Genomic DNA, 14,411 nt, shown 5'->3' with positions numbered 1-14,411 from the left:
ATGCGCGTTCCTCGGCTCTTGCAGTGTAAAACATCCTGTCTGCTAGACTTTTTGTTAGTACGCTGTTCATGACTATGTATACCACTACCTAACCATTGCCATGATCGACCGCTTTCCGGGTCGACCAGTCGCGCCTCCCACCGCAATGCATATTTTGCAACTGGAGGCGTTGAAGGCCTTCTTCGCAGATGATAAATCTGCAGTCGCTATCGTGTCCGTTGTCCAAATGGCCATGCCGTTGATGCATAATGCTCAGACCTTGTTGAAGGCCGATGGGGTATCACAATGTTAAAATCAAACTCGCACTCCCAGATGCAATCCGATCACCGTTTCGGCCACCCTCCCGACCTCAATCTGCTATTCCGGCCTCTTCTCCATCCCGTACCCACCTAGTCCGTCCAAGTCTTGATACGCTGCACCTTCACCTTTTCCACCTCTCGGACCCCTCTCCTCCAAATCCTCCTTCAGCCACTTCAGCACCAATTCGCCCAACCTACTGTTCCCACTCTTGCTATACTCATCACTCACCGCCTCATACTTCTCCATTTTACCCCACTCCTTCACCCTTCCTTGCGCCATATGCACCAGATGACTTGGCCATCCAACCAGGTTATCTAGGATATGCGTTGCGTACACGATCGTCGCCCCCCTTCGCTCTGTCTCCTCCCTCAGCCACTCCAGAAACCTCGACCTCGACAAAAGATCCAGATCGACCGTGATCTCGTCCAACAAAAGCACATCCCACGGGCGTACCAGGCCCATCGCGAGTTGCACCCGCCGCCTCTCCCCGTCGCTGACCGTATGCATCCGCCAGCGCAAGTCGATGTCCAGCACCCTCACCAGCTCATCCCTACGCTCCGGAAAGGCCTTTCCACCCACGGAGTCCAGAAGGATGGGCACGGCAATGTCAGTGCGCACGATCGGTTGAGGACCCATTCCAATCCCAAGTAAGTGACGCCTTCGAGGCCTGCGGCGAAGGGGTCAACGCCGGCGATGGAGACTGTAGAGGCTGGGGACATGCGTTTTCCGGAGAGCAGGCGCAGGAGAGTGGTTTTGCCGGCGCCGTTGCTGCCGATCAACAGAGTGCGGGAGCCAGCGGGGAGGGAGAGGTTGATATTGCTGAGTCCTGTACTGCCATCGGGAAATTTGTAGGAGAGACCGTTGACCTCTATGGTGGGCGGGTTAGGTTGGGAGCCCATGTTGACTGTGCCAGTCGAGTGGGTGGAGGGGGAAGATGGGATGGAGGGGATGGAAGAGTAAAAGGGACTAGAACGTAGCAAAACCAAAGAAATAGTACTGGTAGCAGAGGTCCAAAGTAATGACGACGAGGCGGTCGAATACTTTTTATACGTCAAATACCCCCAAACCCCCAAAACTGGTGTCTTTCCTCAAGCCGGATGATCACCCACTTCGTACGAACATCTCAGCAGCGGACACGAGCAAAGTTGTCCACAGCTACTTCAGTCTTGCTCTCTTTGACAAGCCAGCAGCCTCTTCTACCCTGTTCTGCTGCATCCGTCCTGATGTCTTCCGCTCAATGCGCCACCCTTTCTCGCATCTCCTCCGCGCCCACCATCGAACAGCGCATGCCATTCGCTCCACCCATAACATGAGAGACCCTCGACCCTTCATAAGCGCGAAAGGCGCGACGACCACTACTGGCACAAATCATGAAAACCCGCGGGTGCTCTTCATCCTCGGCCCAACAGGCACAGGCAAATCTTCACTCGCAGTTTCCCTCGCAAAGCGCTTCAACGGCGAGATCATCAACGCCGACGCCATACAATTATACCAAGGCCTGCCTATAATCACGAACAAGATCTCGGTCGAAGAGCAACAGGGCATCCCGCATCATCTGCTTGGCGTAATCGGTCTCGAGGAGGAAGCCTGGACCGTGCATCGATATGTGAGGGAAGCACGGAGGGTCATCGGGGAGGTGCATGAGAGGGGGAGATTACCGGTGGTGTGTGGCGGGACGGGGTACTACAGCCATGCAATCTTGTGCGGCGGAGCGTTGCTTGCGCAGGAGGAGAAGATCGACGGAGGTGAAGAAGAGGAAAGTTCAGAGGCAGAGGTGGATGGCCACGCGGGCGGCGGGATCGAGGAAGCGAAAAAGCGTTGGCCGATCCTAGCCGCGTCAAGCGAGGAGATGCACGCAGCGCTGAAGAGACTGGACCCGGACATGGCTGATACATGGCATCCTAAGGATTACCGGCGCGTACAGAGGAGTCTGGAGATTTGTCTGCGGACGGGGAGGAAGGTCAGCGAGATCTATCAGGAGCAGAAAGAGGCGGACGACACGACTCTGAACTACGACCCTCTCCTTCTCTGGCTACAGGCAGAAGACGGTGTACTGAAAGCCCGACTTGACGCGCGCGTTCACGACATGGTCAAGAATGGCCTCTTCGAAGAGGCCCTTACCCTGGCCCAGTTTGAAGCTTCACAGACCGCCAGAGGCCGAGCCGTCGACAAGACTCGCGGCATCTGGGTCTCCATCGGCTACAAAGAAACCCAAAATTGGACGACCGCTCAATTAGCCAGGTCTGATGAGCCCATCGAAACCGCCAAACAATCCCCCCTCGCCCAGTCCTGCATCGAAGCCGTCCAAGCCGGCACCCGCCAGTACGCGAAACGCCAGGAGCGGTACATACGCGTTAGCTTCGCCAAATCCCTCCAAAGAGCCTGCTCTTCGGAAAGGCTCTTCCTGCTGGACGGAACCGACCTCTCCAAATTCCATTCGGATCTCGTACCCGAAGCAGCGCAGCTCACGCAAGCATGGTTGTCCGACGACGCCCTTCCGGACCCGTCCTCGCTGTCGAGTCTAGCAGCGGAGACGTTCGCGAAAGTGCGCGGCGGGAGTCCGCAGCGGTCGATGCGGGTGAAGCATTTTTGTGAGGTGTGCAAGAGGACGCTCATGACGGAGCATGAGTGGGAGGTGCACATGAACGGGAGGGGTCATAAGAGGGCGGTGGCTGGGAGGAAGAAGCATGAGGCTGCGCTACAGTATATAGAGAAGCGGGGCAGAAGGGAAGCAAGTGAAGTGCGAGTTGAGAGTGAGGGTGAATCGATTATGTTGTGAGATTGGTACGAGCCTATTCTGCGTCTTGACGTCTGTCGATAGCAAGCACTTGCTTGCCCGTGTGTTTTCATATGTCAAATTGACACGGATCATCAGAAAGGCCCAACCCAATACTTTGACCCCACGAGGAGGGCCCCACTGATCACAGCACTCTGTTCATGCGCCAGGTGGTGGAGGCGGTGGCGGTTGATCGTAGCCTGAGGCAGGCGGGCCAGGAACCTGCGGTTGCGATTGCTGGTAGTAGGAATAGTACTGCTGCAGATAGCTGCCGTAGCCGCCGTACGCCGCATATGGATCGCCTCCGGGTTGGCTGGCATAGTACTGAGTGTAGTAGTCGATAGTGGCCTGGTCAGGCATCTGAGGTAAGGCATTGGTTGGGGATGCTGACGGTGCTGGCGCCACGGGTGTGGTGCTCGTCCCGGGGGCCAGTCCTGGATTGTTTGGGTTATAAGGAGAATTGTAGGAGCCGGAGTTGTAGGAGCCAGAGTGGTGAGAGCTGGATCGACCATAGCCACCATAAGAGCCTCGCTGCGCATCAGCGCCGTACCCATCGGTGTAAGTCTCCGGGCGTTGCGGTGGTGGATTATCCTTGAAGCGCTGATAGTTCGCGCGAACGCTCTTGAGAAGATCTTCGCACAGTTCTTTGGCCTTCTTGACCATTTCAGGCTGAGGACCGGCAACGTGCAGATACATGGGCTCATCGGACTCCTGGCCTGTTGAGTGTTCCATGAATCCTGAGCCTCTGCCTTTGATCTGGACACGGCAGCCCGTCTCTGTCTGGATATGCTTGACATATGCACCACTCTGGCCTACAACTTGTGCACGCAGGTTGAAGCCTGGGATGTTCTCCATGTCGAGTATGATGCGCTCTTCGGGCCATTTACGCTGATGGTGTTAGCACTGTGCAGGACCCACAGACTTGAAGCTTACCCGACCAAACTCATCTCGCTCCACGGTGTCCTGATCACGACGTCGGAAGCGTCGTTCGTCGACCAGATTGGGAAGCTCTTGCTTCATGAGTTCTTCGATCTTGGCAATGGCTTTTTCTAATCCAGCCTTCGATGTGCTTGTGATATGAAGATAGAGTGGTGGTTTCTGGAGCTCTTAGCATGGGCAACTCGGTGGCGGCCTGCATAGGTGACTTACAGCAGCAGTAGCCAAGCTCTTGTCCGGATAATATTCTCCCCTGGTAGTGACATCTTGATATGGTAAGTAAGCAGTTTTGGACATAATCGAGGGTGGGAGGCGTACCAGCGCCAGTCTCATCTTTGATCTAAATGAAAGGAGCTAAGGTCAGCAGATGCCACATGGGAGGGAGTAAACAGCCATGATTGGCGCTAGGTAAGCTTGAACACAATCAGAGAGCCAGCACAGATGAGCGCAGTCGACCATGGTAGACAGCACGACCAGCCTGGGAGTATCAGTAGATAGAACAAGTGTGTATTTACCTCCTTTTGCGTTGAGCCTTTGGTCAGTGTGTAGCGATTGCGGAGATCATTGACTTCAATATCTTTGATGTAGTCACCGTCTGCGATGTAGATCTCTCCATCGACTTTGGCTATGCTCTGTCCAGAGGACACCTTTGGTGTTGCGGCGGACAATGGACTCGAGGTCGCGCGAATAGGTGGTACATCGACATGTTGGATGCCCTTGCGCGCTTGAAGATCCGCATTGATTCTCGCAGCCGCAGCAGCGGCTCGAGCAGCAGCATCTAGAGCGCCGCCCTTGCTGTCCTGGTCAGGTGGACTGCGCGATGCGACAGGGCTTCGACTTCGTCGAGTCTCGCTGCGCCGACCAGACGGCGACCGCGAACGACGATCGAATCGCGACTCTTTACGCGGCTCCGTTTGATCGAAGCGTGAGCGCTTCCTTGGCGGATCCTCGGACATCTTGAAGGCGATATCGTCGAATGCTACTCAGGGACTACTTCGTGGTTATTTTATTTTTCGGAGTATGAATACTCGAAGGGAGCCAGGTGTGCTGCAAGGCATTTACAGCCTTAACTCCTGGCGCCAAGACTTTCTAAAGACCTCCACCTTGAATTTCGAGTCTTCGGACGAAACGCAGGTCAACCTTCAACTGAAAATCCCTTGGACAATCTATGGTGAACCGTTCCTATGATCTGACGCTCGAGTGAGGCTCGTCTGGAACCCGCGAGCTGGCACAGTGAAACAACCTCGACTTGAGCGCCTGCCCTGACTCGAAAGATGCAGTCCAGCCGATTGACGGACGAATCTTGAGGCGGGGCTACAGTACACGTGCAGTGCAACTCTTTGCTTACTACTTCTTTTACTATTTTTTTCGTAGACTTGATCCTTCACCTGCTGTGTAACGACATTTCTTCGAGCTAGCTCAAGCCCATCACTGCTTCGGGTGCCGGCAAAGATAGCCGCTTCCTGAAATGAATGCCGCCCATGGAATTCAGTTTGTGATAACACCTTCCCGGGTTGTACGATGGACCCACTGTCTGCGGTAGTCGCAGATCTAAAACCGCCTGGGCAACTAAACGCCGAACGATCTGTCCTCGATGGAGAAAGAGCAATCGGAGACGATTAGGAGGTCCAGACGCGCCACAAGATCCTGCAGCAGAAGCTTCGCAACAAAGACGTGTCAGAGTCAGTGAAATCCTGTCCCTCGTCGAACCTCGGGAGCGGCAAGAGTGACCCCGCAATCCTGTCACTTCCATCATAGGTAGGCATCTCTTCACGGCTGTTGTGCCACAGTGGTATAAGAACGGACGATTGCGACATCCTTTTCCTCGGCCTACGTTTAGTCACTGTAAAACTGTATCACCGTTTCCCACGAGGAGTAATCCATTCACCACTGAGCATACGAACCACAACCTTACTTTCGCAAAACATCATCCAAATTTGTAACCATGGGTTCCGCAGGACCTCAGTTCGACATCTTCTCGGACTACCAGAACACTATTGACGGCAGATTGTCGAGCACCAAGAGTACACGCCATGGTGTCAACCCTGCAACCGGAAAGCCCAACCCTGAGGTGCCAGTTTCGACCCAGGAAGACGTTGACAATGCTGTCGCTGCTGGTCTGAAAGCCTTCGAGAGCTGGAAGAAGACCACATGGGCGGAACGTGCGAAGGCTGTGTCTGCATTCGCAGATGCTCTCGAGAAGCACAAGGACGACTTTGCCAAACTATTGACACAGGAACAGGGCAAGCCGGTATGTTGCAACTGCCTCTCTTTCCTCTCCTCTCCGACCTTGCCGCCTCCTCGTTCCATCCACGCCGCCTTTGTTCTCCGTCCCTCCTGCCTCTTCTCCATCCTTGCCCGATTGTTGTCCCTGACATCAACAGATACAATTTGCCCAAGGCGAAATCGCTGCCGGCTTCACATGGTTGCGCGCATTCCTTGATCTGGAGCTCAAGGAGGAGGTCATCAAAGAGGACGACGAGAAGAAGACCATTCAGCGCTACACACCGCTCGGTCTTGTCGTTGGCATCGTTCCCTGGAACTTCCCAGTTCACCTGGCTTGTGGCAAGATCGGTCCTTCGGTCCTCACGGGCAATCCCATCATCATCAAGCCTAGCCCTTTCACACCTTACTGCGACCTCAAACTAGGTGAATTGGCTCAACAGTTCTTCCCACCAGGTGTGGTTCAAGTACTTTCTGGTGGTGACGACCTTGGTCCCATGCTGACCGCCCATCCCGGCCCGGCAAAGATTTCCTTTACCGGCTCTTCAGCTACCGGCAAGAAAGTTATGGAATCTGCCTCCAAGACCCTCAAGCGCATTACCCTTGAGCTCGGTGGCAACGATCCTGCCATCGTCTGCAAGGACATCGACGTCGAGGCCACCGCCCAGAAGGTCACATCGCTGGCTTTCCTCAACTCGGGCCAGATCTGTCTCGCAATCAAGCGCATCTACGTCCACGAAGACGTCTATGAGCAATTCCGCGATGCTGCTGTCAAGTTCGCTCAGACAATCAAGTCCGGCGAGGGCAACGAGGAAGGCGTCTTCCTGGGACCTGTGCAGAACAGCATGCAGTTCGAGAAGGTCAAGACTTTCTTCAGTGATATTGAGAAGGAGAAGTGGAACGTCGCTGTGGGCGGGAAGAATGACGACTCCAAGCCTGGCTACTTCATTGCCCCCACCATCATCGATCGCCCAGCTGAGGACTCGCGTATCGTTACGGAAGAGCCATTTGGCCCCATCGTGCCATTGCTCACCTGGAAGGATGAGGATGATGTTGTGAAGCGCGCCAACAACACCAAGATGGGTCTTGGCGCTTCCGTCTGGTCGAAAGATCTGGATGAGGCAGCGAGAATCGCGAAGCAGTTGGATGCTGGCTCTGTTTGGTAAGCTCCGTCCTCCTGGTCCAGGCTTCATATCGATTATATGCTAACATGATGCTAGGGTGAACACCCATCTCGAAGTCGACCCTCACGCGCCTTTCGGTGGCCACAAGGAGTCCGGCATTGGCTACGAATGGTCCAAGGGCGGCTTGACGGCATTCTGCAACGTGCAGAGTCTGTTCTTGAAGAAGAAGGTGTAAGCTTTTTGGGAGATGAAGATCTATATTCGCGGGATCGTAGCACTCGATGCTGTCATCCGATCCGGATGTAGTTCAGTACAACGAAATATGCGGTAGTCGAGACTCAGATTGAAATCATTCGTACCCACATCGGATCCAGTGTCCATGCAGTGGCCTTCCTGGCCCTATGTCCACGGTGCATCACCGCTACTGACCGAGTCTCAAAGGAGGCCAATCTCAAGCCCGCCGATTCCAACAGCGCAACTTTTCAGCCCCTTCGCGGCCTGCCTGGGTAGAAGGCCACAAAATCAGTGAACGGTTTTCGCATTTTGAGCACACTCGCACGAGAAGGTCCACGATGGATGTTGAACTACCTTGACGACGGAGGCCGTGACGTTTGACTGCGGGAGGTGTTCACGTCCGTACAAACGGCCGGGTCACGCAGCAGCAGACTCCGCGTTTGCAAAGGACACGCTTGACCAAGGACGACGCTGCGGCTGAAATGACGACGACCGCTGTTTTGGTGCTTCTAATCAGGCAAGCAGCGCTCGCTGGTATCATTTCGTCTTCGATATTACGATGTCCAAATGTTCATTCACTGATTTTGGCCTTTTGCCGAATTGAGGTGCAGGTGGACTAGGCGAATACCACGACCAGCATATATAACTGTTTTCTCATTGATTCCTGTCACGGGAACAGTGAGATCGGAAAAACTTACGACGCTCGTTCACGAGATAACAGCTAGAAGTGACGTGTTCAAGGGTATCATTTGCCGTGTACGGTATTATCATAACTCTTCTAGAGCACCAAAAACGCCTGCACGCGTTGTGGCGTGCGTATGCAATCTATGCTCGTAGCTCATTGTGCTGCTGCTGCTGCCGCCGTTGGGCGGTAGCTCATTGTATCACGTTTTCCGTCCGCTCAAAAGAACCTTACGGCCACGGCATCTCGCGACCTGCTTCTGCGGCTTCCGGTGTGCAGGTGCGGACCTCGCCGCCTGCGCCCGGATCTTCGGGCTTCCTGCGGTCTCGTTGAGACGCTGCCAAGAGCAAGCCCGGATGTTCCTGCGATCGTTGTGCTATCCGCAGGACCACAACGTGATCATGCGCACGGAGTATTGTCCACACGGGTAGGGCATCTCCTCACGGGTATCTTGTGCGTGCGTACGTGTGTGTGGGGACTGCATTTGCCCTCAAAGACCATCGCGTTCCTAGAATGCGTTGCGAGTTCGCAGGTCGCATGCGGATAGCGCAATGCTGCCGACGGGCACCGAAATTTCATGTTGGTGGCGAGATCGTGCTCGCAGCTGACAGGCAGAACAGACTTTCGTCTCCTTCCGGATGTCTGGCAAACCAAAACGATTGTGGTGCGAACGCAGCATCTGCCGTAGAGTGCCGTCAGCGGCGCGTGTGCGAGCAGTTTCGGGACTGTCATTCACTATCCGGTTTTCCGCTCAGCCCCTGACATCCATGCTCAGTTTGTGCACAGCAAGCGTCACGTTCTGACCAGACCAGTATGCTTCGGAGCCCAAGCCAATATACCCAAGATAAGCACTGGAGCTTGGTGGAGGATTGCTCGCAGGTAAGCTGGCAATCTGGCTGTAGTCATACTTGACAAGAGGACTCAGATCGCCATAGAATTGATTTGCAATGGTACCAGCGGGTACCATCCATGTCATGACAGTCTGACCGAGTCCGTTCTTGCCGTAGTAGAGATTGAAAGTGACGGTATTGATAACTTCTGTCGCGACAACGGTCGGGTAGCCGATAGGCTGAGTGGCTGTTCCGAAGGCAGCTAGCCAGACCATCATTTCGTACTGGGCCTTTTCGGGGTCCTTTGAGTTGCCCTCGTTGGTGTCCAAGAACATATCGATGGCGACGTTGGTGTTTGCTTCGGCAGTGGTGAGAGCTGCAATGTCGATTGTTGTAGGATCTGTGTCGCCGGCGCCATAGTACCACTCGATGTCGACTTCAACGTTTTGGACAGCACTGATCTGGAGTGGAATATCGGTATTGCTGTCCGCATTGAGCTTGATGTTGGGAAAGGCGTGCACAGGCTGTGTCTCGGGTCCCTGTGGGTACTGCCATGTTACGGACCATTGTGGTGCCGACGTCTTGGATGGGTAACTGCCGTTCAGATAGCTGGTGACGTTCATACACAACGCGCCAGGTGTGCCATCCACGTAGCCCCACTGATTGGGATTGACTGTATCAGAACATCAGCAAGCAATCACGGCGCAGTACATAAGCCAAGAAAAAGTGACACGGCCATACCCGAACAGGTCTAGTCAGGAACGCGGAACACGCTTCAAGTGTGGCGAAGCACCAAACCTGCAAGCTGCAAGCCCTGTCCGAGATCCCGCTGCCAATTGCAAGGGGCGTGGGGCAAGGTTAGGGAAATGATGCTGATCAACTCACGTGTGTACTGTTCGTAGCCTTTTGCAACGTATGGACTTATGCCGACGGTTTTGTCGCAATATGTGTCGGTTTCGATGCCGTTGCCTCTGCCTCCGCCGTCCATCCCAGGACCGCCGCCATAGCCTCCACCGGGAGGGACTGTGAATATTGGCTTCTGGTTGCTGCTCGATCTAACAGCATCCCAACCGACCAAGACACCAGTCGTTACCGCAGCGGGAAGGATGAACAGGCATCCTGATAATATCGTCCCAAAGACCATTTCGTATAGATTCGCACGCTGGGCGGATGCAAAAAGTGGACAGATCAGTCGAAGTCGTCAATGCTGCGACGTCGTGGCGCTTGCCAGGCGTGGGACGATGAAAACCCAGGTCAAGGTGGAATTGGAATCAATCGTCGTGAATGAACTGCGCGTGAAATGAATGAATCACCCAACAGCGTGTCTGTTAGACAATAGATGACCTTCGGAGCGATTCGCCGGTTTGCTGATCGGAATTTTCGAGGTGATGATCCGGATCAAAGGTTTGTAGTGATGAACAAGATAGAAGGTGGGAACTGGAGGATGAGTTGAGGATGAAGGCCACTGATTGAGCCGAGTGACAGCTCTACAACAAAACAACGCTAATGACCGTGTGCACCGACACTGATCTGTTGAACACCGATATTATTATACTGTAGAAACACTGCTTTGGCAACCGAGAGTCAATGTTTTGCCACTTTCTTTGGATAAGGAGGGATGCTTTTTGCTGGGTAGCGGGAAGAAGAGACAGAATCTACGATGCCTGGAGAAATTTTGAATCAGGTCTTTCCAACTTGCAAGCTTTATTCGCCCCCTAGTCCCGGCTGATGGCGCTTAGCGTCCTGGGAACCACCGGCCGAATCGACCACTGCACTGCCGATGAAAATCTCGCTGAGAGAAGCGACGATTGTCCGCAATGTTTCACTACGAGCATTACGGAAGATGGAAATGCGAGATGGCCATTGTCCTTGGAATCTTGGATACAGCATTGTCGGTGTTCCGTGACGCCGCCTCAGTGGCCTCATTGGCAATCTCATGGACACAAGGAATGCCGCATCCACACCGTCACAATACGACCAAAATAATAACAAGCAAAGCTACTGCGTGTCTCGTCGGGACAAACCCTAGCCTGCCGATGATGGCTTAGTTGACTTCAGTGCCTGGCAGTAGTATGATGAGCTGTTCGCGTGTCCAGATTTGATCAATCATAGGCACCGGGCGAGAAAAGTCTTGACTGATAGGCGATCGAATCGCAAAAATCAGACCGTTGCCGCTTGCTTAGTCTGGTCAAGTCTTGAGCCGACCCCTGCAAAGCCCGGAAAGTCGCTCATCCACCCAAGTACTCCGTATGCTCCCTATTCCTGAATTCTGCTATTGCAAGAACTTGTGAATCCTGCTGTCGCCTCACGAGATACCTGGCACGTTCTTGTCTTTCTTTGCCGGATCATCCATCCACACCTTTACACCTTCGCCATCAGCCTCAACTCAACGTAACGGGAGAGTTGTTGTGAGGGCAGTCAATCGTTATCTTAAGCAAGTCAAAGACCGTGCTTTACTCGGGTCAGCATTGTTTTCGTCGTCATCCTGTTTCACTTTGCTCGTACTTTATCGACAGCACGCATCCAACCTCCCAGCGACATCGAAACAATCAGCCGTACCGTCACATTCGTTGTCCGACTAGAACTCTACGATATATGCATCACTATTTGCATCCGTCCATCCAATAATCGAATCAGTACGGCGCCTCCCCGTTACACAACCGCATTCTGAGCCATCCCTTGCGTCCCGTGGTTCCTCCCGACAACGTGCCAGTGGCTGGGTCAAGTCCACGTACATCAGTCACCATGCCGCCTCTCCGCAAACGGGAGGCCGCAAGCAAGAGCGCCAGTGGTGGTGAAATGATTGAAGTTCGAGACCTCTCGCCTGCACCTATACAGCCACCACAGCATGCATACGCACCTGTAGGCTCGCCGGACGATTCCTACCGTCCGCAGACAATGGAATCGGCCTACTCGGACTACAGACCACCCGTCAGAGCCAGGGAACACAACAATTTATCCAGATCCGATCTTGCGGACGGAAAGCAAGACATTTACTACGAAGATCGATATTCTTCATCGACACTCGCTCTCGATAGCCCATATAATCACAACGGCAATATGCCTTCGGGCTACGCGCCCAAGTTTGCCCCCCGAGCCAGCTCGCGAGCTGCATCTTACACAGACTCGCCCGCAGGCACCAGAAGCTCGTCACCATACCCAGGAGCATCCCCATATGTGAGTCCTCTGTTCCTGACGCTCAAAGATATTGACTGACAACCTCAGCAGCGAAGTACAGATACTCTCAGCCGCCCTCTCGTCCCCGATCACAATGCATCGACCTTCCTGGCGAAGGACTGGGTCAAGGAAGGCTCAATAGCAAAATTGCACCATCGAGACGACCGAGAGTTCTTGTCTGGATGGAGGAGAAAACTGTACTACATGATACCATTTTTCGCTGTTATATCACTACTGTTGTTCTGGACCTACTTCGGTCTTCGAGTCGCCTTCATCATCGATGCACAGAAGACCTTCGGTCAAGCGTTCCCGCTCGCTTGGACCTTTGTCACGATCGAGGTCATTTGCTCCATCCCAACGTTTACTCAGACCTTCTGGGCACTCTTCACGGTCAAGAAGCGCAACAGGCCCAAGCTCCGTCTCATCGGGAACGACACACCATACGTCGATGTCTTCATAACTTGCTGCGGAGAAGACGACGATCTCGTCATGGACACCGTTCGTGCCTCTGCTGACCTCGATTGGCCACGCGACAGGTTTCGGGTGATTGTCCTCGACGACGGCAAAAGTGCCTCGCTCGAGCGTGCTGTCGAGGACCTCAAGGACACCTACTACAATGTTTTCTACCGATCTCGACCCAAATTTCCAGGCGTTCCGCATCATTTCAAAGCCGGCAACCTGAACTACGGTCTGGATGAGGTGCACAATATGCCAGGTGGCGCTTTCGAGTTCATGGCTGCCCTCGATGCTGACATGATTCCCGAACAGCACTGGCTGCGTGCGATCGTGCCTCACATGGTACTCGATTCCAAGCTGGCACTCGCCTGTCCACCTCAGTTGTTCTACAATGTCCCCAAAGACGACCCTCTTTGCCAGACGCTCGACTTCTTCGTCCACGGTCTCGAGCCCATCAAGGACGCCCTCGGGGTCGCCTGGTGCACTGGGTCCGGCTATGTTGTCCGCCGCGAAGCTCTGGACGATATCGGGAACATCCCTCTCGGATCTCTGGCCGAAGATGTGGCTACATCGACGCTTATGCTCGGCAAGGGCTGGCGAACAGCTTTCATTCACGAGTCGCTGCAATTCGGCACTGTTCCGGAGGACTATGCTTCTCACCTGAAGCAGCGGACTCGGTGGTGTATCGGTACAATCGACACTGCTATCAAGCTCAAGTTTTGCTTGTGGGGTGATGCTGTCCGTCAGATGACCTTCTTCCAGAAGCTGTCGTCTTTCATCTTCGCATTCTTGAGCTTGTTCAACATCTTTCAGTGCATTTCCTACTTGGCTATGCCAATTGTTCTTATTATGAACAAGCCACTGGTCGCATTTTCGAACGAGGAGCAATTACGTTGGTTGATCAGAGCTTGCTTTGCATCCATAATTACCGCACGCATAACGGAAATGGTCCTTTATCTGCCATCAGGCTATTCCACCGGTCAAAGAGGTGCACGTATGGCAATCTGGATGGCTCCTTACTTGGCACTGACGACACTGCGTACGTTCGTACTCCCAAAGTGGCTTGGAGGTGCTGCGCAAGCATTCAAGCCGACCGGGTCTCTACAGTCTGCTCTTAACGAACGAGACAAGAAAACCAGAGCTCCACTCTACCGACGCCTTTGGACGACCCTGTTCAACTACATGGCTTGGTATCACGTCGTGATGGTATATCTAATCCTTACCGCGGTGGCTCTCTCATCGTACAGGTGTTTTCTCGAGAATGAGTCGGCCAAGAACAAGATCATGTGTCTTCTCACACACGCTTTCTGGCCACCTCTTGCGTGGATCCTGGTCTGCAGTTCATTCTGGATTCCGATCACCTACGCATGTGATCCTCCAGACATGCCCGATCGTGAGGACCTTCTCACGAGGGATCCTAAGACGGGAATCGCCCACCCAACTACGTACAACAAAAAGATGGCTGTGGCACCCCAGACGGCGTGGTTTGAGTTTGAGAACACATTCATGACGTTGTACACGACCGGCATATTCGTTTTGTCATTCTTCTTTTAAGCAACAATCGGAATTGGCGGCATTTTTGATCCATTCAATCTGAAGGATCTGGAGTTATGGGGAGGGGTGAAATCGATACATTCGTGAAGGCTGCTGTTATTCCTTACAGCACGGGCAGG

At 53.8% G+C, this 14,411-nt stretch overlaps 6 protein-coding genes across 6 annotated transcripts; 3 read left to right on the top strand and 3 right to left on the bottom strand.

The window, feature by feature from the left end:
• Positions 1-357: 357 nt before the first annotated feature.
• AB675_9323 (putative ABC transporter ATP-binding protein) lies at positions 358-1,199 on the bottom strand (the record flags this gene model as incomplete). The annotated part of the gene is made up of 2 exons (XM_018149847.1): positions 358-867; positions 933-1,199. The coding sequence occupies 2 exons, from the start codon at positions 1,197-1,199 to the stop codon at positions 358-360; spliced, it is 777 nt and encodes a 258-aa protein (XP_018001437.1).
• Positions 1,200-1,609: 410 nt separating this feature from the next.
• AB675_9322 (tRNA dimethylallyltransferase, mitochondrial) lies at positions 1,610-3,079 on the top strand (the record flags this gene model as incomplete). Its single annotated transcript, XM_018149846.1, has 1 exon — positions 1,610-3,079. The coding sequence occupies one exon, from the start codon at positions 1,610-1,612 to the stop codon at positions 3,077-3,079; it is 1,470 nt and encodes a 489-aa protein (XP_018001721.1).
• Positions 3,080-3,235: 156 nt separating this feature from the next.
• On the bottom strand, positions 3,236-4,968 carry AB675_9321 (uncharacterized protein; the record flags this gene model as incomplete). Its single annotated transcript, XM_018149845.1, has 5 exons — positions 3,236-3,964; positions 4,010-4,174; positions 4,226-4,278; positions 4,331-4,352; positions 4,528-4,968. 5 exons carry the CDS (start codon positions 4,966-4,968, stop codon positions 3,236-3,238), a joined length of 1,410 nt encoding a protein of 469 aa, XP_018001669.1.
• Positions 4,969-5,957: 989 nt separating this feature from the next.
• On the top strand, positions 5,958-7,594 carry AB675_9320 (putative aldehyde dehydrogenase; the record flags this gene model as incomplete). Its single annotated transcript, XM_018149844.1, has 3 exons — positions 5,958-6,263; positions 6,397-7,397; positions 7,456-7,594. 3 exons carry the CDS (start codon positions 5,958-5,960, stop codon positions 7,592-7,594), a joined length of 1,446 nt encoding a protein of 481 aa, XP_018001485.1.
• Positions 7,595-9,026: 1,432 nt separating this feature from the next.
• Positions 9,027-10,249, bottom strand: AB675_9319 (Xyloglucan-specific endo-beta-1,4-glucanase A; the record flags this gene model as incomplete). Its single annotated transcript, XM_018149842.1, has 2 exons — positions 9,027-9,778; positions 9,991-10,249. The coding sequence occupies 2 exons, from the start codon at positions 10,247-10,249 to the stop codon at positions 9,027-9,029; spliced, it is 1,011 nt and encodes a 336-aa protein (XP_018001409.1).
• Positions 10,250-11,850: 1,601 nt separating this feature from the next.
• Positions 11,851-14,292, top strand: AB675_9318 (putative cellulose synthase 3; the record flags this gene model as incomplete). The annotated part of the gene is made up of 2 exons (XM_018149841.1): positions 11,851-12,282; positions 12,334-14,292. The coding sequence occupies 2 exons, from the start codon at positions 11,851-11,853 to the stop codon at positions 14,290-14,292; spliced, it is 2,391 nt and encodes a 796-aa protein (XP_018001592.1).
• Between the last annotated feature and the right edge of the window lie 119 nt (positions 14,293-14,411).

Source organism: Cyphellophora attinorum (genome assembly GCF_001299255.1).
Source record: "Cyphellophora attinorum strain CBS 131958 chromosome Unknown Contig9, whole genome shotgun sequence".
Lineage (NCBI taxonomy): Eukaryota > Fungi > Ascomycota > Eurotiomycetes > Chaetothyriales > Cyphellophoraceae > Cyphellophora > Cyphellophora attinorum.
The sequence above is the reverse complement of the archived record's forward strand: the minus strand, read 5'-3'. Positions and strand labels throughout refer to the sequence as shown.